The 27,732-nt window shown below is 45.2% G+C and overlaps 1 protein-coding gene across 1 annotated transcript in view; it reads right to left on the bottom strand.

The window, feature by feature from the left end:
* Positions 1 to 255: 255 nt before the first annotated feature.
* Mgmt (O-6-methylguanine-DNA methyltransferase) overlaps positions 256 to 27,732 on the bottom strand; it is a 228,009-nt gene continuing 200,532 nt past the window's right edge. Inside the window, exons 4-5 of the mRNA XM_051193224.1 lie at positions 5,178 to 5,317; positions 256 to 565 (exon numbers count right to left, since the gene is read on the bottom strand). Coding sequence (XP_051049181.1) covers positions 362 to 565; positions 5,178 to 5,317 — 344 coding nt within the window. The 3' untranslated portion in view covers positions 256 to 361. The remainder of the gene's footprint in view (positions 566 to 5,177; positions 5,318 to 27,732) is intronic.

Below are 27,732 nucleotides of genomic sequence, written 5' to 3'. Positions count from 1 at the left end.
CTGATAGGGTGGAGTCAGCTGTGCAGTGTGGACAGTGTGAGGTGGCTGGCAGTTGCCTGCAGGTGTTAGATGCATCTCCCTTCATGTAAAGTGGCCCTGAGGCTCCCAAGGCCTTTCTCACTCTCACCCCCATTTTAATAGGCATTAAAAATAGAACAATAACCATGTCAGGGAAGGGAACTGATGACATACACAGGGGTGGGTCGTCTGAACTCATTCTGCTGTAAAATGTAGAAACAAGAAAGGGCAGCCACATTGAGTCCCCCAGGACACATCCAGCTCTTTTAATATAGTGGTACCACCACACATTTGCTTCCGACACGGCGTTACATCTATGTGTCACTCAAACAGTTACTCAATTTCAGCCAGATGGTTTGGAGCTGGTGGAGACACGGGATGGCTTGAGTCGGGTCCCAGTCAGACCCAAGTCCTTGCAGGATGGCTGCTGAATTGGGATGCCCTCGTGGGACAGAAGCCACTCCTTCACAGCCTGCCCTCCTCCAGAGTAATTACCAATGCTGCCATCACTGCAGATCACCCTGTGGCAGGGGATGAGGATGGGGACCTGAAAGGCAGAAGTGTCATGTCAGTCTGGCTCTGGGACAGGTTTCCTGTGCTACTGACCAGGTCTTACCTGTGTGACTGTCCAGTCCCACCAGGTAGATCTCCAGTGGGCATGCTGCTGGCATGGTGGTCATGCTGGCTCCTTCAGTACCCCTACTTTGCACCCTTCAGAGGCCTTGAGGGTATCCTTTGGGGGAATGGAACACCGGCTTTGAGGTATGTGTGGGATATGGGATTTTTTTTTTTTTTGTATTAAGGTTTAAGACAAGAACACCAATTGCATCTGAGGAGTGATTTACCACGTGCACCTATTCAAATTCAAACTACACTTCTGAGTTCCACAAGACTTTCTCTGCCATCATCAAGCTATAATGAGAATCTTCAGGGATGATGGCAGGCAGGCCCAGTTTCCCTAAGGGATTGGCAAACCATGGCTGAGGGGCTGCTGCTGTCCACCTTCTGATTTTGTAAATAAAGTTTTACTTGAACACAGCCATACCTTTCACTGCCATCTGTGGCTGCTTTGTGAACAGTTGCCTTTTACAGGAACAGTTGGCCAAGTCAGCTTATGTTGTACCTGTGCATTGAAAATTTTTCTTTCCCCTTTCTTCTGGAGACACAGGGTCTCAAAGGTACCCATGTCTACACATTCCCCTGGATACACACTGCCACTGGCAGCACATCCAGTGACAGGTATGTCACCCCAACCCAACAAGGCCTGTGGACTAGGAAGTCCTTATTAGGGTTGCTGCGGCTTCCCAACTCAAATGGTCTGAGGTCCCCAGACTGCTCTCCAGTTTTTAATGGTGTGAGTAAAACTAAGCATCAATGGTCCTCTACACTAACATGGTGGATTGACTCTAAGGGAGGCCACTTCTTAGTGGAAACAAGCATATAAGGAGGAGATGCCTGTCAGAGTGTGTCAGGGATGGCATCCAGATATGTGTATGCCTTGGCTATGGTGGGGTCTGTGTGTTCTGAGCCATTTGCCACTCACCTGCTATTGCAAAATGTCATACCAATCAAAGAATTGGGGAATGATTCCAGGGAGTTATCAAACATGGCTGTTTCTTCTTATTGACTCTGAAAAGCTCAAAAACAGGGGCCTGTAATCTCATGAGCCCACTGATAGTAACTGGCCCATCATTTTCCATGGCTGGTACCATGCAAACCTGCAGACACCTTCATTGGGGTCCAAAAGATCTGGATGCCAGTTGCTCACAGGGCTTGGCTCCAGGGCAATGTTCACAGCAGAGGGACTCTGATTCTCAACCATGGAAGATGTTGAGAATGGAACATTACTAACACACACACACACATGCGCGCGCGCGCGACACAGAGGACTGAGATGATACCAACCCTTAGCTTTGGCTGATGCACGCATGCCACAGAATCTGGCCTTGCCAACATTTAGATGCATATTCCACCATTCTGCCTGAGATCACATCTGACCTCCCAGCTTAGATTTTGCTTTTCCCTCTTAAGGGATTATGGGATTAGAAAAGTGAGTAACATGCACACCTCTTCCTGCTTCCTTCTGTGGGTCAACGCAGAGTTGAGGGACTACTGGCATAGAGTGCATTGTGGACTGGTGACTTAACTCATACAGGTTACCTCTAGAAATGGACCCTTCAGGCTAGCAGTAGGTATTTACTGGGGCTCCATGGCCATATCTGAAGGACCCGTATCATTGTTGTCCTCTTCTTGACAGCCCCTGCCTCATGCAATGCGATTGCTATCGATACTCAAGGAGCCCATGGTATTACAGCTTCATTGAAATCTTCATGCTGTGAAATCTAATTTGTCCAATACCCGGATCCATCACTCACGCAAGCCCTTTCTCAACTGCTATAAAACTTCCAAACCCATAGATTTGTCTCCAACAAAAATAACATGAAGGGGCCTTGCAATCGATAATGGAATCCCTCTGATTCTGGAACTGGCTGAATATTTTTTCCAACTTTGCCTTTGTTCTTCTGGGCAGAGGCCACAAGGGAGAAAGCTTGTTTTCACTCGCAGCCTCATCAATACCTAAATCCTGGTGAACAAGTGACACCGAGAAGTTGTAATCAATAGCTCCCGGTGCGTTTTTTTCTTCTGGTCAAATGGTTCAGCTCCACTGACAACCCTGACACTCGGAACATGATGCTAAATCTTTATCAACAGCCATCTGGGTGAATGGCAGAACAGGACTCGGGGGTCATCGGCGCTCATGGCAATCTGCGAATAAACTAACTCCTCAGGAATGTGTTTGTTTAGAAAAAGGTGGGAAACTCCCTGAGCTTGTATTGATTGCCTCTGAACTACATTTAACAAATTGTGTCTAAGGATGTGGCAGAAGAGGGTTCTCTGTGTGTGTGGGGGGGGGGTGGGGAGCTGGGCATCCCTTATTCATGGTGATGTGGTACCTTCATCTCCAGAGGCTGCCCAGCCTCCTGGCAAGGCCAGAGATTCCCAACTGGGAAACTTGGGAGAAATTGAGTCCCAGGATGGAGTAGACTAACATCCTGCTAAACTCCTATTCTTGAGGTGGACAACCTGGCAATGGCCAGTTGTGAGACCAGACAGCATGAGGACGTGGTTACTGCCAGCCACCAAAGGAATGATGCAAGATGAAGTTTCCAGTGACTGGAGCATTCTCTGTCCTTTCTACTCTTCCTCTCAAATTCACAAATGGCACTGCTTAGCCAAAACATAAGAACTTTGTTTTCCTTGATCTTATTCCAGATTGGTGGCTTTGGGGTAAAGGGGACACACATAGCCACCCTCATCTTGGGCCCCGTTGTCAGTGGTGCTGAGGACATCTGCCAACATGGCAGCAGGCAGAGCCTACCATTGTCCAGGCCTTTTCTCCCTCAAGTCTCAGCTAGATAGTAACTCATCACAAAAGTGGGTGTGGTATGTTTACCAATGGGTACCCTGGGCAGCAGGTTCTTAAAGCAGATGTTATCTGCACTCAGAGCAGAAGCTGTGTTGTTGGTGCCCACTGATGGGGCCATCTTCATCTTCATGTGAGTACACATTGAAAACTTTGCAAAATACAACTTTGGTTCCTAACTTGAGTGTGGATAAATATCAAACCATTTGTCTTGTTGCAGGAGTCACCTGGGGAATGTCCATGCCTCTTCCTTAGTCTTGGTAGGCACTCAGACCTGGCACAGAAAGACCTACCCCATTCAAAGGTCAGGGTGGTTGGTGTGTGTTAAAACAGCAGCTACAAGGGTCAGCACAAGGAATGTAGAAAGCATGTTGGCTTCCTCTGTTCTTCTGGGGCATTAAATGGAGTCGTAGACCAAAAGCATTGGAGCTGTCTCCTTGTCTGTAACAAAAGCTAATGCCTCACGGCCAGGCATGGTGATGAATAGCTTTAGTCCCAGAATTTAGAAGTATCTCTATGGGTTCCAATCTGATCTACAGAGAAAGTTCTGGGACAGTCCCAGGACTACATAGAACCTGTCTTTTTTTTTTTTTTTTTTTTTTTTTAATCTAATGTCTCAAAATCTAGCAGTGGCCCAGAAATGGTAGTCTACCAAAAGGCAGGAGAAAAGTTTTGTTGAAGACCTCAAAAGCCATATTCAGAGACAAGCGTGGTGCATACCCCTTTAATCTTAACTCTTAGGAGACAGAGGCAAGAGGATCTCTGAGTTTGAGGGCAGCCTGGCCTACACAGTGGGTTCTACAACAGCCAAGGCTACACAGAGAAACACCTTCTCCAACAACCATTACCCACCAAAGGAGTCTCAGACTGTCTGATACATCAACGTCCTATCCAGATAGGTGCACTTCTAATCAGGGGGAATTTTTTTTTACCATGTTAGAGACCTGTACAGCTTTACCAACACGACAGAACACCTATATTGGCACAGGAGAGACTGCTTGGGACATTCAGGGAGCCTGGAGGTAGTGTGGGCTTTCCCTGAAGACTGTGTGGATAGCATGCCTTCTTGCCCATACAAGGCCCACAGACATGCAGGGTTCTGGTCTAGCCATTGGTTGCGCTGGGGGGCCAAAATATCCACTGCACTGTGTGACTACAAGCTGTCTCTGGAAGCTCAATGAACCCTGACAGATTTGCAGGAAGGAACATAAATAAATGCTGATGCATTCTGGGGGAAGAGCCATTTCCTGGGGAGCTGACACCCAAGGACAGTAGACATCTATGATGCAAGGTGTCACATCGTCTAGGCTCTTCATACCCCAGAGATTCAGGGAGATGGGGTTGTACTATTTCACCAAAACCTTCTCCAGCTGGCTGGTGCCACATGGGCAGGCCTCTCGTCTTCTGGATATATGGCTGTATTTCCAGTGTATGGAAGAACGTTGCCACTCAACAGGCACCCAGTATGGGGACTGCCCAGTGGCGAGTGAATGATAAACAGGCTGCCCTCTAGTCTGCTTGCCACTCTCCAGGCTTCCTCCTCTCTGGTAGGGGCTGCTATAACAAAGGGCTCATGTGGCTGGAAAACAAGGGCCCCTCTCCCAGGAGTTACCCCTCCCCCAAGCCACAGAGTTGGCCTATGAAATACATTTATTCAAATGACACTTGGTTCCCAGAGTGGTTCAAGGCCCAGCAATGGCAGGTATCCAGCCTGCTGCCCATCTGCAGAACTTACAGGATTGTTTCTCATTGCTCCTCCGACTGCGCGAGCCGCTTTGGGGTTGCCTGCCAGGGCTGCTAATTGCTGGTAAGAAACCATTTCTCCGAATTTCACAACCTTCAGCAGCTTCCATAACACCTGTCTGGTGAATGAATCTGAAAGAAAGAAAACAGAATGACGCGATTTGGACAAACGGCTCCCGCAGCCCAGATATAAATAGCTGCCAGTCCCCCAGCAGAAAATGCAATGACACAAATAGATGTGTTATACTCAATTAAAACACAGGCCTCCACACAGCACCCTGTCACGGTGGCACAGGCGAGGAGAACTGAGACTGAATCGGGCACAAAGCAGGTGGGCCTCACAAGGCTTCCCACGTCTTTAATTTCCTTCCATCTTCCTCACGCTCCGTGTGGAGCTGTGTGCGATGCTCTTTCTGTGAACGGGCTGGCAAGCATTTGCACACAGTTCAATTAGCAAGCACAGGAGCCCCTGCTGGCCCACCTATGTGGAAGCCCTTTGGACTGCTGGTTAATTTGCAACTTCAGGTGAGATGCAGGAGGGAGGAAGTCTGCAGGGATGGAATGGGACCCTTTTCTAGCTGTCCACACCCGGCAGCGGGCAGGACTATGCCCCTTCCAGTGCTGTTATGAATGCCAGGTGTCTCCACCAGTATGCCCAGGTTGTGGGGAGGGTGACCCTGGCTGCAGGCAGTTGCAGGCATGTTGACTGAACAGTGCTGCAAAAATAGAACATCGTTCCCCATTTTCTCTTATTAGCCACATCGAGTGGCATGCATTTTGTGTCCTGCAGCAGACTAGGGTGAGGCATGGCCAAATCCTCTCCCTTGATGCCTCTGGGCTTTGGATTCATTCCCTGCAATGTGCCTTGAGTAGGACAGAAGCTCAGGCACAAGGAAGAGCCTGGTGTGAATCCATGTCTTCGGCTGGGGGGGGGGCACACAGACTAGGGATCATGGAGGTCACGCTACATCTTCTATCTTTGGGGCTCCAACAAAGAGAGGAAGATTCCTCCACAGTGCTGACCACATTTTGTGCCAAGCAGGAAGGGTGTGATTTGGCCCTTAAAGGAAACATACCCTTACATGCATGTTAAATAATAAAAATCACTTCTTAACTGAAGGGAATGATAATCACTTCACTGGAAAAAAAAAAACCCTGTTTAGTCTTTATTATAACATTAAGCAAATTAAACATCAGCATAATCCAGGTGATACTAGAAAAGGGTCATCAAAGAAATTAACTTTGTTGTTCATTAATTTACATGGATTAGTAGAGGGCACAGACACAGCAAATGTGCTCTAGTTTTTTTATGATATAATTTCAAACTGTACAGCATTTGTGGCAGGAGGGTGACTTTGGGGTTAATCAGACTGATTTGTCCTTTTAATTGCTTTCTATTCAAAGAAAATTCATTAGATAATGTTCTCTTCAAAATTCATGAATCAATTTAACTGAAGAAACCGCATTAACGGCTCTGGGTTCATTAACACATGCAGTTTGAGTGGCTGGGTGCTGGGAGGGTTTCCTTAGGCAAACAAGCTCTGTTTACTGTCTTGTCCTCTGAAAGGGGCTTGAAATCACCTTGCTAATCATACTTATTGTTACTGTTGTCTGAGAAAGGGAAAGGGAGAAGGCAGAGGAAGAGAAGGCAGGCAGGCTGAGGTACCCCGAGAAAGACTTCAAAGAGCAATTCAAGCAACCCTGCAGGAAAGCAGAAGCTGCCCTGTCTTCCTCAGAGAGTGCAGACTGGATGGGCTGTCAACCTTGCTGTGGCCCAGGGAGAGGATTGTGGCTGATGCTTTCCAGAACAGCCTAGCACTTTAATAAACCTGCTGGGACCAAACCAAGGGACAGGGATAGCCTAAAGGGAGCAGGCATGACTGTGAGAAACTGTGGCACCTAAGCAGTGGCTCCCAGCCATGGAGGCTCTGTCTGACCCAGGACTGTCAGGTCACAGAGAATCTTTCTCTCCACATAGAAAAGGGTCTGGAATGGAAAGTTTATGTGTTCAGACACCAGGATAGTCTGTCAAGTGTGTTCAGTTTCTTTTAACACTTGCTTTTATTTCATATGTATGTTTACTTACATGGACGTTCATTCACCACATGCATGGCTGGTGCCAGTGGAAGCCAGAAAAAGTCACTGGATCCCCTGGCACTGAAGTTGCAGAATTTTGTGAGTGCTGGGAATTGAAACTCCTCCCCCCCCCCAGAAGGACAGCTAAGTGCTCTTAACCACCGAGCCACCTTGAAAGCCCCTCACTCAGCTTCGTTGTCAGTTTATCACAGGAAACTTTCTGTTTCTGACATCTATCCCAGACTGGCCTTGAACTTGTTATGCAGTCCTGAATTCCCAACCCTCAAGGGGCTTGAGGCTGCCCTGAACTTCAGATTCCCTCTCTGAGGGACATGACTCTGGTGGCTTGTACATACAGTGAAGCCACCTAAGTGAAAAAATGAGTTATTTATTGAAAACCATCTGCACTTGAGATCATCAGGAGGGGGAAGGATGCTGCTTCCCAATGTGGTGCTGTGTTGTAGACACGGGGAGTTTTGGGCGTGTGCTAAGGGAGTGGGAAGCATGGCCTTACAAGGAAAAGCCATCTCCATTCCTAGACTCAGACCCATGAAGCTCATCTACTTCTGATAAGGGAGGCCCCACAGTGGGGATGTGGTAGAGGAGGCAGCAGTTTGGCTCTGCCCACTTTATTTCTTAAGGCCCTCCATCCTACCAATTATTACAGGTGCTGCCTTGACGTCCCATGTCTCCACCATGCAGCACTTGAGTATGGAACAGTCAGTCATAGGGCTGGCCTTCAGATCCTACCCACAACACCTTCCCCTGGAGCCTGGCTTACATGCCCAATGGCATGGACACAGTCTTCAACCACACAGCCCTGACTCCCATAGGAGATGCCATCTTTCGGTGCTGAGCCTTGAGTTCATCCTGGGCCATGCCATAAGGAGGGCAGAGGCACAGGTGCCATATATAGGATCCTTCCCAGGGAGGGTTCCGTGGCAGCAACAGGTAGCTTGGAAGGGATTCTACTGATGCTGGCAGAGGCCACAATGCCCAAGCTTCAGAAGCAGCCAGAGTGAGTTTTTGAGGGATGAAGCTAAAATACAGAGATGAAAGGAAGTGGGCTCTGGCTCCAGATCAGATGGCAGAGGCCACCTGCACCTGGTCCCTCCCATCAAAACCCTTCTCAGAACCCAGCAGAATGTAGGCAGCAGCTTAGTGAGGGCTGTGACATCATCAGAAGCCAGTGAATGGGGGAAATATCACTGAAATGATGAGCAGTTATAGCTCTTCTTTCATCTTAGGCTAGGCTTGCTGCAGTTCCTGCCCTGGGGAGAAAGGAACCCCTTGACTGCCAGAAAAAGAGGAGGGTCACCAAGGCCCTGTCCTTCCAATGTGCCCCAAATGCTGTGCTGGTGCTGGGGTGTGGTGGCCCCAGGAACTTGTACCCTCAGGAGTAGCTGTTCATTTCTGGTGGCAAGGGTAGGTAAAAGGCCTTGCTGTTTCCTTCTCTTTGTCTTTCTGCTGCTTGGCCTGTATCTGAGCTCAGGCGTAAGGACATCTGTAGTGAGATATTCACTTTGTCCGGGCACCTGTTGCATTGACCACGCCCATTGGGGGTGGGAGCAGGGACAGATGTGACCTGGGGGAACTAGGTCTGGGGCAGGGACCCCGGGAGAGCTCTCTCGCTTGCTAGACAGAGCAGAGAGCATCTGGAGGCATCCTTGGAACCAGGAACCTGCTGGTGTTCATCTGTCTCTGTTGTAAGTTATTTTTCCCTGAATAAACATCTATTCAGCCTATCTGTTTTTCCCAATCCTTATTATTCCACAATAGACGTCTTCAGCAGAACTTGAACAAAGCCCAGGCTCAGTTTCTAGGGCACTGGAAAGGGAGTCCTGAGAACTGGAAAGCATCAGCCAGACTGTGTAGGAGAAGGTTTAAAAAAAAAATCTATTTTATTTACTTATCTGGCGTGTGCCATGCCCAACTCAGAGTCTCATCATATTCAGGATGATCAGGCTATAATCCAGAATTATTAAGCACAACACTCGGTTAGAAACATGTCTGATGCTTGGGGAAAGACAAGCCTCGCTGAGGCTGACACAGAAGTGGGAGTCATTTGACAAAACCTGAGAGGATGCGTTATATAGATGCTGCAGGAATGAGAAATGCTCTTGAAACAAATGGAAGACACAAGGTCTCAGCAAAGAAACAGAAGCTCACAAGAACGACCAAGAAGAAAGTTTAGCCCCCAACAGTCAATAACCTGACTTAGAAACTGCTCTTCACGGCACCTGTATGTCAGTAGTATGTATATGTGAGGGAAAGGTCAAGACTCTGCAGACAAGCCAAGAGCATCCCACCTGAGCACTGAGGAACTCTACCTAGAGCAAGCAAAACTCCCCAGGAGGAACTGCAAGAACTCATGGGACACAGTTAAACCATCTAATGTTCTCACTGGATTACCAGTAGGAGAGAAAGTGTGGCCTGGAAAAGAATTTTAAAGATCAGCTTTCAAGAAACAGTAAACTGCAAATAGGATACACTCCGAGAAGCTCTGTTCAAGTACATCCCACCCAGGCTGCTGAAAGCTAGAAACAAAGAAGCCAGAGGAGAAAGAGAACTCACTCTGCAATGGACAGAGATGCAAATTACCATGGGGTTCTAGGAGAGGCACTAGGTCAGAGCAGCATTTTCAGCATATGAAAGGGAAGGCACTGTCAACTCAGAATTGTGTTATTTAAAATGTCCCCAGAAATGAAATGAACATATGAAGAAGATTTCAGGTACCCCCCCAAAGCAAAGTGGACTACAAAACAGAATAACCCCACAATTAAGGAGGTTCAAACATTCCGAAGATAGAACCTTTAGGACCAAACTGAGTTCATCACTGATTCCCACCTTACGATGAAAGAAGAAACATCAATACCAGCTTCCCAAGAAAACAGGAAAGATTATCGTAGGTACGAAATCATGGCCTCAAGAGCAGACCTGGAAAAAGATATCCAGTCCCTGAGTCTTGGAGGTGGTGGGGTTAATACAGATATCTGGTTTAAGACTGAGCACTCAAGGCTCAGGGATCATCTCGGAAAAGGAGGGAGGAATGTGAGCCCCGGAAGATGGGGAAGAGAGCTGTGGGGTGCTGCTTTGGGGGCATGCCATGTCATTGTACTCACGAGATCACAGCAGCCATGTCTACCTGCACCTGATCAGATCAGACCAAATCTCCTAATACATGGGCCAGATGAGCTCCAAGCTCAACCCTGTACTGAGGAGTCAATGGACAAAGCCTAGGCAGGGCTTGGTAGGATTCCCATGCTTTGGTGGACCCACACCCATGCACATATGGCAGCACTAAGTGGATTTAGTGGATCATAAAAAAGAAAGACATAAAATTGGAGGGGGGAGTAATGAGGTAATATAGGGGACATGGGGGTAGATATGGTCACATTTTATTTTATATGTGCATGAGTTTCTCAAAAATAAAGAAAAAAATTTAAAGTACTGGTTATTAACTGAACTATTTCTGCTGAGAACATGGGTTTAAAAAATCCTCGATAAAGTACCAGCAGGTCAAATCTAGCATCCTACAGACAGAATATGACATCAGCATTAAGCAGGGTTATCCCAGGAAAATAAGGCTGATTCCCCTACTGAAAAATGAATCCATGCATGGAGCTGTGTAAATGGACTAAGGATGGAGTGAAGATAGGTGCATAGATCAATGAAAGAGACCTACACACATGCAGCCACTGACAGAGGGGCAAAGGCTCAGTGGAAAACGAAAGTCTTCAACAACGGACTTTGGATATCCATTAGATGCTCATGTGGTTCATCTGTCCCTACATCATCTATAGCTATGGTGTATCCTTTATTACCAGCCAATAGCTCTATTTCCACACTGTCTTTACATCTATCTATCTGGGCACAAAAGGAACTCAAAGTGGCCATGGTTATAAACCTGACGACTCTGGAAGGCACAATTGGAGGAATTTCAGAATATAGGTAACCATAGGCTTTTAAGTTCATGATCTATGCAAGAAAAAAGTTGGATAACCTGGACTTTATTAGCATGAGGACTAATCACATTAGATTTCAAAATATAAAATTACAGGCTGAGAGGAAATACCACAAAACACACATTTGACAAAAGCTTTGCACATAAAACATGCAAAGAAATCTTAAAATTGAGCAGTAAGAAGAAAACCTAAATATAAAAAGGGCAAGTCTGAACAGACACTTTACCAAAGCACATGTATGAATGATGAGTAAGAAAATAGAAAGATATTTATAGCTTGTCTTTGGAGCTGCACGTTAAACAATGACATATGACTACACACTCATGAGACTGGCCAAACTCCCCCTCCCTGTTGATCATCTGCTGTTGGATGATGAGTAAGAGGCATGTTCCCACATTGTAGTGGGAACACAGACATGGTATAATTGCTTTGAAACAGTCGGGGACTTCCTTTCTTGTTTCATTTCATTTCTTTCCTTTTCAGTTTTTCTTTTTTGAGATAGGATCTTACTCCATAGGCCACTGGCCTAAAACTGATCCATCTGCCTCAGCCTCCAGAGTGCTGAGATTACAGGTTGCATACAACATACCTGACCAGTTTGGTGACTTTTTAAAACAGAGTGAAGCAGAACATTACCATGTGATCCAGCAAAATACATGCCTATTTGTTCCACTGGGGGAAAAAATAACCAAAAAAACAAAAAATAAAACAAACAAACAAATACTAATGTCCTCATAAAAACTTGCCTGTAAATATTTGTAGTGGCTTTGTTCATATTGTCACAAACTATAAGCAATGTAATTATTCTGCAACACATACACACAAAGTGGTAATACTACTAATACATTTGAGTGAAATGCTACTCGAGGAGATAATAGTCTGCAAAAAGACACGTAGGGAGCTCCAATGTGGCATTTAGAACAGATGACACTAGCATGAAAGGGTATACCTACTGTGTGATCCTAACCAAATGACAACAAAAACAACAAAAAGTCCAAAATACACAAGAGAAAAATGAGCAGATAGGACACAGGGAGTGGGAGAATGGGTGGGGTACCAAGAAACATCCAGGATGGAGAATTATTACATACGGTACTGTCATGATGGGAAATGATAGGGTACCAATGTCAAACCATATAGAGACTTCAAGCAGTGGCCCCAAGCAATATGTGTAAGTTAACAAGAATGTAATGGAAAGGAGATTGGGGTCCTGAGTAAGGGTAGTCTGTGAAAGTGCTTCCACAGTGTTTCAGCTGAGGAGGGAAGACCCACCCTGAATGATTGGCAACGTCTCATGGGTTGGGGTCCCAGAGTGAACAAAAAGGAGAAAAAGTCTAGGTAAGCAGTAGCATTCATTGCTCTCTGCTTCCTGACTACAGATGCAATGTGACAGATGTCATACTCCTGCTGCTATAGCTACAGGTGCACACACCTCCACACCTTTCCCATCACAAAGAACTGCATCCTCAACCTGTGGACCAAAGTAAACCGTCACGACAATCCCCATCACTGCATCCTCAACCTGTGAACCAAAATAAATCCTACCCATCTTAACTTGCTTTTGATATACCAATGAGAAAAAAGACATTCCTGTGCTAAACCTTTCTTAGGCCTTTGTAATGAATCTGTAGAAGGAATATGGAAAAAAATTGGAACTTTAGATTGAAAAAGCCTGAAGATGCTATAGGTAGAACTTAATGGGCCATTTGAACTGGGAGCTGGGGAGACTAGACTGCCAAGGGAAATGTGAACAGTGGAGACCTGGTTCATGAGGTTTCAGAGGGAGCTCGGTTGAGAACTGGGCTAGGTGGCACTTGAACTGCACTCTGACAAGGAATCTGAGTGCATTTTGTTCATGTCCTAAAATTTGGAGTGAGGCTGAACAGTTGTTTGGTGAATAAACAAGAGAGTGTAATAGCTAGGCTATAACATAGTTACTGCTCACTGCTCTTAGATTTATAGTGAGAGAAAGAATAAAACTGCAGTTTGGTTGAGAAAGGACCATGAATGAAGGTAAACTTGTGGATAATGTTAATTTCTAAAGAAATCACAAAGAAATTTCATGCTCTCGGATGAGGTGATAAGAAAGGTTCTCTCAGGGTAGACCTCCCACAGAGTACCAGCTTGCAACATTACAATTACAGTTTCATGTGAAAGAAGAGAACCTGCCCGGCATTGCCACCACAGGGGGTCCTGTCTCAAAAAATACAAAACAAAAAGCAAGCAAGCAAGCAAACAAACAACAACCCCCCAACCAACCCAAGGAAGTGTTTTCTCAGGATTAGCCTCAAAGGCCACAGGACTATGGGGACTGTTATAGTCAGAATGGATGAGATTCCATGAATCCATGGGAGTCAGGGGTAGAATGTTTATGTTTTGGTCTAAAGTTGACTGATTTCAATGTCATATTGTCTAGGTTTAGAACCACCTATGAGATATCCTGAGGGCATTTCTAGAGACATTTAACTGAGAGGGGAAGAGTTTCTTCACTGGCAGCAGCATCTTACAGGCTAACATCCTAGACTGAAGGAAAAAGGAAAGAGAAGGAAGCCAGCTGACCACCAACACCCACCTCTACTGTTTCCCCACTGTGGACACAATGAGACCAAACACTGCCTGTCCTGTGCCATAGCAGCTGCACTTACAGCCAAGCCTCACCTGCTCTGATGGGCTCTTCCTGTAAGTCTGAACCACTACAAACTCTTAAGTTAGTTTTGTCACAGCAACTAGAAAGGCAATTAATGTTGGTACCCTGATTGACAGAGTAGAAAAGAGATTTCTAAAACAGATTCACACATAGAAAAATAGACATGTGTGTGTCTAAGACATGTGCAGGTGTGGGTATGTATAACATGTGTTTATGCACATATGAATACAGATATACACATGTCATGACATGCGTGTAGAAGTCAGAGAACAACACTGGGTTTCAGTTGTCACCTTTTACCTTGTTTGAGACAAGGACACTTTGTTGCACATCATTGTGTATGACAGGCTAGCTGTCCTGTTACTTTCCAGGGATTCTGTTTCTGCCTCTCATTTCACCATAGGAACAATGGGATGATAGATACACAACTACTGCATACATACTTTTTATGGGGGTTCTGGGGATTTGAAGTCGGGGCCACAGTTTATGTGACAAGCACTTTAGATACCAAGCTATCTGCTAACAACATTAAAAATATTGTTTGGGTTTTTTAAACTTTAATTGTATAGATATTTTATTTCTTATGGAGGAAATTTGTATAAATTTCATTCCTTGATGTTTCTTAACTTTTTAAAATTATTTTTTCTTGTTTTACATATTTATCCCAATTCCCTCTTCCTCCTATGCCACCTAACAACACCCCCCTTTCCAATTCCTCACCCACTTCACAGGGAGGGTGAGGTCTTCCAGGAGAGATCATCAAAATCTGTCAAGTCATTTGGAGTAGGGAAAAATACTGTTTTTGATGAAGGTCTCCATTTTGATGGAGAAACAATGGCATTTTCAAAAACTGGTGGAAAATCGGTTATTCACTGACATAGAGTTCAATTCTCTAAATTTCATCCCTTGTTAGAAATTAACTTAAAGTATATCACACATATAAATGCAAAACATTGAACCAAAACAATTTAGAATAAAATACATGATGAACCTTCATGACTCAGGGTAGGCAAACATTTAGACATGGCACCAAAAGCACGATCCATTAGAAAACTGGACTTCATTTTTCTCTTAAAGGGAAAAAAAGTTTCGGGGGCTCTGACCCCTGTGGATAGTCCCTGCACACAGTACACATGCAAACCTCCATACACATAAAAGTAAATTAATTTTTAAAAATCTAGATAATTTTGGTTGCGAAGATGACTCAGTGAGTAAAAAAGTACTTGCCTTGTAAGCACGTGAACCTAAAGATAGCTGAGTATTCTTGAACTCTCATAACCTCAAGTGTTGGGGAGGTTGAGACAGGTGTAACCCTGGGGCTACATAGCCAGATGATTAGATTCTCAGGCCAGTAAGACACCCTTGTCTCAATTAAAAATAAATGGTGATAGCACCTTAAAAATGGCAACTAAGGTTGTCCTCTGGCCTGTGTGCTTCCCACCCTCTTGTCCACACTCATGTACACACCTGCACACATGTGTGCACAGATACATACACAAAAATAAATAGGCGAATTGAGATACATTCACAGCACGGAGTACTATACCACTTAACAGTTAAAGTGTATGCTGCAGACATGTGCAAAGCCTGGCTAAATCTCAAAGGCATTAAGCTGAGTCAAAGGATGTAAGCTCAAAAGGTTAAACACGGTCTGACTGCAGGGTTGTGTGTAAAGACACAAAACACAAGTGATGGAGAACAGGAGAGTGATAGCTAAGGGTCAGTCAGGGAGTTCTAGTGACAGCCCCCCCCATGTGATTACATAGTATCTGTCCATACAACTGCCTATCTCAAAAGCCAACATCACCATATTAATTAAAAAAACAAAAACAAACGAAAACTTTAGGAAATGACAAGGGAAAACCGATTCCTCCAATCAAAGGGACCTTTATCTCAAGTTCAAGATGCGAGGGAACAGTCCTTCCTGTTCAAAATGGAATCTAGGTCACACTTTCTGTGCAATCTTCTCCTCTGTAAGTGCCACCTTCAATGACCTCCCCTAACACTATCATGAGCTGTCTGTCAGATGCAGCTCACTGAGGGCAAGGTGTCAGCCTCATGGGAGTCATCTCAAACATCAGCTCTGGGAACTGGACTGGGACCTGACTGGATGGGTGGAAAGCAGAGGGCAGTGTATAGCACCGTCTTCTGAAAGAACAGCTCTGGCCTGGAGATGAACTCCAGGCTTACCTTTCAATCTGGCCAGGAGACTTGCACACACTGAAGGCTGTACATGCCTGAGGATGTGGTCCATTGGATCCCTAATGATGACACCCACCAAGACCATTCACCAACACCACAGAGACCCACTTCTTGGTTCACTGCAGTCTTCCATTACCTCCTGGCAAAGTAGGGTTTGAGCAAAGGTACATACTATGTGAAGGATACCTAGGCCTCTCCAAGTGATAATGTCTTCTGTTGAGGTATGGTCCATGGCTATTTCATATCATTCTATCCACATTTCCATCCGTTCCCTTGCCATGCATCCTTCACCTTGGCATTGACTGAGGACAGGAGCTCCATCAGATCCTCAGTCCCTTTCCTATTGTACTATCCACAGGGGGTCCCTCTCTGGCCCTGGGCTATATGCTCTGTGTCTGCCACTGCTGGGACTAGAAGCCCACACTTGTAACTGTTCTGGGCTGGACACAACTGGTGAGTAGTGCTCTCAAGTTTTTAAAAAGTAGATCCAAAGTGTCTGATGAGTAGCAGATCTTAGAAGGCAGCACCTTCTCTGGGACAGGGACTCAGCCTAGAGCTCCATACTTGCTTTCTGTAGCTAAACACTGGACTAATGGGGAAATACAGTGTGACATGACATCAGAGTGCACTCTGAGGACTGTGACTGAAACGGGGGCTAAGCTATGGAAGACCCTGCCCTGATGACAGTATTTATAATGTTTGGCCTTGGGGACAAGGTTCTTAGCTGGCTGGATTTGAGGCACAGGTCAGCCAGTATAGACGGAAGACCCAGTGGTACACATCTCCACATGGACCTGGCTGTAAACCGGCAAGAGTGACTTTGGTTGTGACTTCAAAGAGTAAAATAGCATTTACAAGAGGAAGAGAGATTTTTGATATTTAAGAAGAACAGTTCTCCCTGTGGTGTGGGGACCTTGAGGAGGGAGTTGTGAGTTCCAAACTGTCTTCACAGCCATCCTCTCCCAGTGTGTAGGGCCATCTGGATGCCCCACTTGCCACAGTCACAACTAAGAGGCAAGAGCTAGACTGAGAAACTTCTGTCTTCTGCCATCAAGTCAGACACAAAGAGGCTTTGACAAGCTCTGCAAACGTGGAGAACACCCAATCTTTCTCAGAAAGTGTTTGCCAAGGAGGGCAGCTTCATAGAAATCTACTGGGGAGTGAATTTAGTGTTATTTTAAAATACATTAAATGATTATCAGTTCTTTCCAATATGCTAAATATACATATATTTCAAAATTTCTTCATTTTAAAAAAGCCCCCAAGGGCTCCTGAATATTCTTAAAGAGGGCACTGGGCTCTAGAAGAATCCATGGTCTCAAGGGTTAAGCTGGGCCCTTCAGTGCAGGCCAAGCTACGCAGGGCTTAGCACTCATGAAGGGAAATGCTCTCTGGCCTGTTCTGTCTGGTCCTGGTGCCCCAGACTCAATTTCTGAGCTCATCTCACAGACAGATTACACCATTAGCCCTTGGAAATCAACCTCTGTCTCAAGGAGTCACCAAGAAGCACCAGGAGTCTGTCTCACCTACAAGTTACATTCCCAGGAGGTGAGGTAGGACAGCCTTGAAGCTCCGCCTGGGCGGAGGCACACTTTACCTTCCAGCCTCCTGAACATACTTAACAAAAGAATTATGCCTAAGACTTTAAGCACAAACTTCAGGAAGCCTACAGAGAAATGATTAAGCTGTGACTGTCCGGGTGTGAATGTGAATAATTACACGTTAACACCCTCCACCACTCAGATAATTGTCATTCAGCCCCACAGCCGAAGGACCAACGCTTGAACAGGGGTTAATGGCGTCAGAACAATAGCAGAAATACAGAGAAATACACTGTGTAAAACAGTCTGAGAGGGCAGGAGGACAAGGGGGAGAGTTAGAGAAGGCTGACTTGGGGTCGGTACCATATTACCGAGGTTAATCATAAAAAAGAAGGAAAATCAAGCCAAATCTAAGGTTTCTTGCTGCAATGCCATTTGATGTCCTGACCGCACACAAACCTCTCTGGAGGTTCATCACGGGAACACATGGCTTCTTTCCCTTCCTGGGAGTCCCACAGGCTCTGGAGATGGACGATGCTTCCTGTGAACTCTGAACTGGCCACTCTGGAGGAGGCTCTAACTTGCCTTGCATAGTCACTGGCCCATACACAGAGGCAACAGCTCTGTCACATCGTAACTAAACCGGCATTCTATAGATCATCTGATTTAGAGTAAGTTATCAACAGTCCCCACATCTAAGGCTCTTAGCTTCCCCATAGACAATGACAACAAGGCCAAAGCCCATCATCAAACCATCCTTTTCTTTTGGGGGTTTCAATGTGCTCCAAAGATGGGCACTGGCATTTCCCAATAAATACTTAGAAGTTCCTGAACACACTAGTGATGCTGAGTGAGGCCGAGGCAGGAGGACCAAGAATTTGATGTCAATCTAGGCTAGACTAATATCTTGTTTCAAAAACCAAAAAAGAGAAAACACTAAATAAAACAAAACCATGTCAATGATTCCCCACCCTCCTGCAAAAGAAAACCTCTATATACGACTCCTCCCCTCCAGTCTCATATATTCTATCTGTAACCTCTAGAAGCTTCTCTGACCTTGACTCCTGCTTCCCCAAGGAGAAGAAATTGCCACTGCTGTCAGCAGGTACCTCATGCTGTAACCCCAAGCTTTAGAAGCACCTTCACCCAAACTGGGACAGTGTCTGACCTGCCCTCCTGGCCCCAAACACACACACCTCCTAGTCCATGTCACCCAACTTAATTTCCAGGACACTGACAACCCCAGAGAGGAAGGATGACCGTCTGGAATGGCCCTGAGGTATGCTGAATAATTTTTCATTGATAACCATGCCGCTGTTGCCATTAGCTAACTTTTGAAGACCAACCCAATGGAAAGGAGCAGGGCCCTTAATTTCTTAATGAATTATTCTTCACCGTAGGATGGGGATTACGCCACGAAGCAGGCATCTCATTACTGACAGAGCTGTCAGAAGGACAGGCGAAAGGAAAACTGGCAGCTCTAATTTCTCTGCAGAGAAATGAGGGGCTCTTTGGGGATTAATCTCAGTACCAACATTGAGCCTCTGCCTCGGGGCAGCCGAGGAATTCAAAAGAAGTTGTGACTGAATTCTGAGCGATGGAAGTGAGCTCAAATGGGGCAGCAGACTTTGGTTTCTCACCTATTCAAATTAGGCAGAGGCTGCACAGGTGAGGTGGGGGGGAGCACACAGGGCAGATAGCTAGCAGGGTGGCAGGCAGCTGGGAGGGGGCTACACCTGTTCTGAAGAGGAGCCTGGCAGACACATGGTTACTGGGCTTGGGTCCTTTCACCTCTTTGCAGGAATGGGTACAAAGGTCATGTGTGTAGGTGACACCCTGGTCCCTTAGCTTTTCCACTAGGCATCATATCCCTTCCCTGATGCTGCCCTTTATCAGGGAGGAGGAGACTGGGAGGCTGGACTTCCTCTTGTGCCTGAGGATGGCATCTTCCATTCTGTGGGGGTCTTTGTGGGGCCCTGCTGGAGAGAAATGGCCCCTCCCCTGCAGAGACAAGGGGGCTTTATGAATTCATTCCTCAACATCACATATCAATGGCCATGCACAAAGCAGCCCCTGCATACTGACACGTTGCATGTTTCTGCTCTTCCGGAGCTGGGGTGTGAGGGGCTTGGAGCTCCTCATTGCTCAATATGCCAAGACCAGGGACTTCAGAGTGCAGGGGTGCTGGGTGAGGGCAAGGCCAGGGACAGTGCTTCTGAGCAGGTGGCCTTAGAGCAGGGACCTATAGGAGTAGCGTTGGGAAGGTTAAGGGACCAGGGAGCCAGGTGAGGGAGTAGGTGAGATCTGAGGGATGGACGTTCTGGCTCTCACTCTGGCTATCACACAGACAGGAGGCAATAAGAGTGAGGTGGGAGGGGCTGACGTTTTTTTTTTTTTTTTTTTTTTTTTATCATGCTCAGATGAGGAAGCAAGGTGAATTCACCCACGGTGACTACTGGCACTAGGGAAGTCCACTTATGGGAGCCCAGGCAGAAGCACAGTAAGACCAGGCACTGGCTGCACTCATCCTAAGGCCTTCCCAAGACCACCTCTGGATGCTGCACTTAAGCTAGCATCCCCATCAGGCTCTCCTTCACCTCTTTCCTCTCAGTCCTATGGGTCTCCCCCCATCTTTTCCACGGCACTCTCCTCACGGTCTATCTCTGTCTTCATTGTCAGGTGACAATGGGAACCCTGGACTGCTATAGGGTAGATCTGCAGTGTGTCCCCAAAGGCCCCTCTGTTGAAGTCTTGGTCCTCCGAGGCGGGCACTCTAGGTAGCTGGCTGTAGCTTTGACAGGTGGAGTCTTTTAGCAGATGGACGTTATTGGGTTATGTCCCCGGAGGTGATAAAGGGGCACAGCCTCTTCCCTCTCCTCTCTCTACTATCTGGACCCTCGTTTCGTGTTCTCTGTTACTAGAGCCCAAGTGACCATGGACTGAAATCCCCGACACTGAGCTCAATGCATCTTTCCTCCTCCTTAGTCATCTCCAGGATGTGTTATAGTGGCAGGAAGCTGACTCATACAGCAGCCCCATGCCAGTCCTGGCCCAATCCCTGCCAATGTTAAAAGTCCACAGTTCCCCACTGGAATCAAGCCTGAGCCCAGGAGCAGGTGAGTGAGGAGAAGCCAGAAAACACAGAAAGCCATATGAAGACCTGGGAATGTCCAAGGAACCCTGTGTCCTTGGTCTTGGCAGAGCGGCTTTGGGCTTTGAGTGATTTCCTTACCAAGATGGGGAAAGCAAAGCTAGATGGATGAGTCAAATGTGTGTGTGTGTGTGTGTGTGTGTGTGTGTATGTGTGTGTGTGTGTGTGTGTTGTGGGGGAGGCCAACTTGAACATCTGTACCAAGTAAACATATGGCAAACTCCATGAACTCACAGGCAATAGAAAAGCAGGCAGATAGGCCAAATGTGATACTTTCAAAAGGTTCAGAGTTACACTGGAGCAAGAAGCATAGTGTGCATGCGCCTGCACACACACACACACACACACACACACACACACACACACACACACGGAACAGACAGGTAGGAGGTGGGGAAGAGATAAATCAGAAAACACGGGGCAAATGGCCTTTAGAAAGCCAGGAATATGTGGGTTCAACAATCAGATAACAGCAGGCAGGGGAAATACTAAGACAGTCATCAGTAAATGGCCTTACTTGCTTAACTCAACAGCTACTGACACTGACCCAGCACTAGTACAGGGTGGGTGCCTGAGGATGTGGACTCTCTTAGTCCTCTGACAGAAGGAGTCACTGGGCAGAAAGCCAGGGAGCAGTGCAAGGTGAGATGGTGACATGCTCACATACCCCTTAGCCAGCCCCCTGGCACACAGAACAGGCTACAGAGAGAAAAGGCTTGGCCTGGCTTCCTTCCTTACCCGAGACCAGCTCAGACAATTGAGTGGATGCAGAAGGCCCACTGCTGATGCTGACGGCATCAGAGGTCTTCAAGAGAGATTACTTCTACGAGTGACTTTGACAAACATGGTCATGCCACATGGGCTTCGGTTAATGTCAACATCCTTTTCTGCCCCCCCCCCCAATATTTTCAAAAGTGCAGCCGGAAGAGACAGAGGTGTGCCATGCACAGAGCTGAGCACAGCTGCATCTTTCCTTGGGAAGTGAAAGGCCATGCTCATTATCTTTCCCCTAAAGCTGACACCTAGAAACAGAAGTCCATAACATTCACTTGAAGCACACAGAAGCGTCATGCAGTGAATATGTGCACACCTGACTGTACAATAGCACCTGCACACATTTTGCCTCACTTTGGCCATCCTTCTCTCTCTCTACCCATTTTGAAATTTTACCACGTTTCAAAATCAACTGAAGACATCAGTTAACTCTCAAGTTAGCTCATATGCCATTAATTAAGAGTTCAGTGTCAATTTAGTTCTTTTTCTCCTTGGAGGTGGCATTTGTATACAAGGAAACACACACCATCAGTGTATTCCTGATGAGTTTTGACAAACACATGAACCTGTGTAGCCCACATTGTTCAGAGTTATGCTGGGACATCCCTCAGGCCTCCTTCGCAGGCAGTTGCTGTCTGCACGCCCCAGAGGCAGTTACACTTTTTTCCCTGCCCCTGATCAGCTTTTGCTAGTTGTACAATTTTATTCTGTGAGTAAAACCAAACATGCTCTCTATGCCTGGCTCTTGTGCAGTACACAACCAAGACAAGCCCGTGTGGAACCTGGCTTCAGTTCATACTTTCCTGTTACTGAGCATGCAGACAGGGAGTACATCTCTGAGGATACATCTCCACTAATCCAGATTACCCCACAAATGGACACTGCCCATCCAGTTGTTGATAATTATAAAGAATGCTACCGTGAACAGCTTCCATACATCTGCTAAGGGTGAGAACACTGGGTCATAAGGCATGAGGGCATACTTCATCCTACAGATGTTCTACCATTCACACCAACATGCATGGCAGGAGGGCTCCTTATAGACATTTGGTATTGTGAGCTTTCATCTCAGCCTTCTGGGCCTGAGCAGACAGCTTTCATAATGGCTTTAATTTGGATTTCACCAAAGACACTCAACAATTTCAGGTGCCTCCAGGCCAATTTGGATATACTGCTTTGTGAAGACAATGTCCTCTGCTTATATATTGATGAGGAATGTCCTTGAATCATCACATATCCTGCATACAAACTCTTTGATAGATATTTTTCCAAAAATTTCTCTCCCTCTGTGTCCTGCCCATTATTTTTTCTTTTTTAATAGTGCTTTTACTAACAACAATACTGGCAACTTATACTACTTTAGCTTTTGGGGATTTATGAAACCAATCATAGTTATTTATGCTTTTTCTTACAGCCAAACAATTTCAACTGTATTTTAAGTGTATCTTAGGGTTTGTATGAATTTCTGTATATGGTGTGAGGCAGGAATCAAGTTAGGTTTTGAAGAACTTTTAAAGAAAGTTATGCAGTTACTTAATTACTGTTGAAATGTCCATTTTCCACCTCAAAGATAAAATAACTGATAGATTTATATTTTAATCATGTGTATGTGTGTGTTTGCATTATGAGTGCTGTTTCTGTGGAGGCCAGAAGATAGTATCAAAGTCCCTGGACTGGTGTTAACAGGTGGTGCTGTTGGAAAGTGGCATTCTGCTGATCCCACCCCCTAACAATGGGCGGGACACGCTTGGCCATGTCATCGCTGCATCACTCATTACAAGGCTGTGTAGGGACTCAGCTATGCATGCATGAGTTTCCCTTTTTAAGCAAGCGCCCCCTCTTCTCTCTCTTTTCTACCCCCTTCTCTCTCCTGCTTTCTCTTGGCCACCATCTATCCCCCTTTCTCTTCTCTCCACCAGGGCTTGTTGAGTCTCATGTTCGTATTTCATTGGCAAATAACTAACAAAAGAACAACAGGTGCTTTTGAGCTGCCTGACATGAGTTCTGGGAACTGAACTCAGGTCCTCTGCCATAGCAGTGTATACTCTTAACTGGTGAGCCATCTCTCCTGCCCTCATGGGTTGCTGTTTTGTATTTGAATTCCTATCACAGTGTCTTGAACACCATAATTTGAAGAATGTTTTAAAATCAGCTAATGCAAGTCCTCCAGCCTTACTTTTCATTTATATATCTATCTGTGACCTACCTATAATCTAACAAATAAAGCTTGCCTGAAGATCAAAGTGCAGAGTTAAGTCACTAGTTAGCTACATACCTATTGAGAACTAAGACACTAGTTAGCCACATACACACTAAGACACTAGTTAGCCATACACCTAAACTACTAGTTAACCATGGGGAACAGGCAGTGGTAGCTACACCTTTAATCCTACCACTTGGCAGACAGAGGCAGATGGATCTCTGTGAATTCAAGGCAATCCTGGGCTACATGAGAGTGAATCAATCTAAAAAAAGAAACAGAGACCACACCTTTGATCCCAGCACTTAGGATGACACGCCTTTAATTCCAGCACTAGTGAGGAATATAAGGCAGGAGCTCAGTGCAATCTCAGGGAAGTCTGAGGTTTGGTGGAGAGCTTTGCAGTATGCAGTCATGCAGAGGACAGGATTGCCCCCTTTGGTTGGAGTCTTGGTAGAGCCTTACTTTTCTGATCTTCTGCTTCAACCCCAATATCTATCTCTGGATTTTTATTAATCATGCTAGATCTATCTATGTATCTATCTACCCATGTATGTATGTATGTATTATGTATGTATGTATGTAATCTATCATCTGTCTGTCTATCTATGTATCTACCATCTATCTCTTTATTCTTTTACAACTTCAAGCATATATATGATATTCTTTGAGGTTCCAGGGAAACAGGAATCATAGTCTTCATTTTTATTTTCCAAGATTTCTTTAGATATTCTAGGCTCTTTACAAATAGTCTTAGTGCCAGTTGGGAATTTAAAAGCCTGGTGGAGCTGAGTAGTGAGGACAGCACATGGAGAAATGACCACTTTGTGGCACTGGCAGTTTCAGGGATAAGGTACATTGTTTATTTTCTTAGTCTTGTTATATAGTTCAGTGGAGAAATGTTCCATATATTTCATTAATGCCAAATACTTTTACACATGACAGTATTATAATTATTTTAAATTTGTTATTAACACTCACATACAATAATAGAACATATTCTTGTATATAGCACCTTGTTGAATTAACTTACTATTTTTGAAATTCTTTGAGACAGTCTGTGTAAGTATCATATAACCTAAAAATAAAGACAGCTACACTTAATTCTTTCTGATATATACTCTTTCTGTTTCATATAGTAGTTTTATATAAAATTACTTTTTTTTAGATTTTTAGTGTATGTATGCCTGTTAAAATATGTGTAACTATATGATATATGTATATATACATATAAAGATATACAGAAAGAGAGAAAGACAGAGAAAGAGAGAGAGAGAGAGGAGAGGGTGTCAAAAGCCAACTTTGGGTGTCTTTCTCAATCACTATCCACCTTAGTCTTGAGAAAGAATTTCTTATTGAACTTTTGGTTCACTGACTGACTACACTGGCTATTCAGAAATCCCCAGGGATCTTCTTGTCTCTGTCTCTCTGGTTTTAGGATTATATATGCACTTTCCAGTGCCTGGCTTTTTATAGTTGAGGGAGGGCAGGCAGTCATGCCCTCATGGTTGTGTGGCAAAGAATTTACTAACTGAACTATCTCCCCAGCTTTTCTTTCTTTCAAAGTATATATGTCTCAAAGAAAATATAGAGTCTGACTCTTTTTTTTTTTTAAAAGATAAGTCTATTCATCTATGTCATTTTACTTGAATCTTACGAACATTTACATTTAATGTAATTATTGACATTGTTGGGTTAGAGTCATCCAACTCCTGTTTACTCTTTTTTCTCCATTCCTTGGTTTTCTTTTAGATTTGTTTTTTTTTTTTTAATAAGCATTTCATTTTGAGCTATACATCTCGCTTTTCAGTGGCAGTCTAGTACTGTTAATATGCATCATGATTTATCACAGTCTATCCTTAAATAACGTCCCACTTGCTCACAAGAACATGAGAAACATATCGCAATGTGTTTCCAGTCCCCAGTCCTATCTTCTGTGCTACTCTTGTTATGTGTTTTACTTCTACATATATTATAAAACCCCAAATAGGGAGTAATACAAAATAAATTTTACTGTGAGTAGTTGATTATTTTAAAAATAAGAATGCTGAGAAAATATTCACTCCCCTTGCCTATATATTTTCTGGGTCTAGTTATGTTCAGTGCTCTGGGAATGCTCAACATTCACCTTCTCAGTCGTTCTGCTTCTGGTTTCCAAACACACTCATGACAGTATTCTGCATTAGGCTCAAGGGGACACCAGACTCCTGGAATTCCTTCTCTGCATAGCTCCCTCTTCTCCAGCACTCTGCCCACAGATGGCAGTCAGCTGGGACACTAGACACACGACTGTAATAGATGCAGCAGTCAAGGCAGCAGTTTTAAAGGCAAAGCATGAGAAAAACCCACATGTCCACTGATAGTGGACAGAGAGAAAATGATGGACATTTGTAACACAGGATTCTCCACAGGAGCTTAAGGGATGGATGCTTTCTGTAAGTCTCCAAATACCTGTTCTCATGAATTGAAAGAAGCAGCTCAAGAAGACACTGATATTCTTCTCATTTAAATGACAGTCAAGGTGTGGGAAAGGGGAACGGAGATAGGGCTGGGGCAGGCCCTCATAGTGCTGGCTAGTGCACGTGGCTTGCCTTTTGTTGTTTACACTTCCTGAACCCATGTGACTATTCTCTTTGGTCTGAAGTAATGTTTCATGATAAAATAACGGAAGCATCAATTTCCTACCCTCATGCTCTAGAACTGTTCTAGTGAAGCTCCTGACATGGATGCACCTGTCTCCTGATTAATGACTCAGCAGGCACCAGTCATGTGACCTCTTTCCTCCCCATTTAGAACAACAGTGGAGGACAGAAGAGACACTAACAAAGCTTGTGTCTACACTCTGGGGGCCACAGGACAGGAAGCCTCCTGCATGCTCATCCTCTGGGGATATTACACAGTGTTCTGGGAGAGGGCTGCTACCTTGTGTTCTTCTTTGTCAGGTTTACAGCTTCTGCCATGAACCAGACATTGGGATGCCTGCTTAGACAGGCAGGAGACCATTCTGAGTGGGCTCTAGGCACACTGACAGTAGACAGACTTCCTGGGTCACAGAGCAACTGGCAGCGTCACGGCTGAGTGAGACAATGTTCAATTGAGAATTATGTGTCTCTCATCACTGCTTCTCCCAACTCAATCTTCCCAGTACATGCTGAAGACTGCCTTGCAGGTGAGGAGTCACCTATGAGGAGTAAATGACAGAGCGAAAGTCAGGAGCAATGGAAACACACAGGGAAGAACTACCCACAGGATGGATGGTTACATGGCCTCTGTAGAGTCAGGGTAGAATAACCAGAAAGTGGAGAAAGATATGAGTGCATGCTGAGTTCAAGGTCACGGTCACACCTATAGCCACAGCCATAGCCACAACCACACCACATCACCTTCTGTGGCATGCCTAAGGGGGCAAGTTCTGATATTTAGGGACCTTCTCATCCTGGACTCTAGCAGTCCCTTCAAACAGCCACTTAAATTCTTTTTATTACATTTTAAACATGTATGTAGGCATGGGCATGCCATGGCACATGTGTGGAAGTCAGATGACAACTTGAAGGAGTTTCTTCTCTCCTTCTACCATGTTGTCCCAGGCATCTAACTCAGGTCATCAGCTTGGTAGCAAGAACATTTCCCTGCCCAATCATCTCACAGGCACTTGAAGAACCATATATTGTGACCTAAGAATTTACAGTGTACAGTGAGATGAAATTACAGGCAGGAAGGTATTCTTTTTTTTTTCAGTGAAAGTCACAATTTTGGTCCACACTTATTTACAAGAGAGACGAAAAAATACTCTCTGCACAGCTACGGGGTTGTGGCGGCCACATTCACTGTAGCCACCTACACACAGCAAACACAGAGGGAACTTAGGGAAGCTCAGTGGAGGTGCAGAATGGCCTCTCAGCATTGAGGCCGAGTGTCCTCTGAACTCTTGACTGTGGATACTGGAAAGGACACATCTAGGTCATTAGCAGGTGACTCTTGTGCTGGGTTA

Source organism: Phodopus roborovskii, unplaced genomic scaffold (genome assembly GCF_943737965.1).
Source record: "Phodopus roborovskii unplaced genomic scaffold, PHOROB, whole genome shotgun sequence".
Taxonomy (NCBI): domain Eukaryota; kingdom Metazoa; phylum Chordata; class Mammalia; order Rodentia; family Cricetidae; genus Phodopus; species Phodopus roborovskii.
Note: the sequence above shows the minus strand (reverse complement) of the source record. Positions and strands in the feature narration are given on the sequence as shown.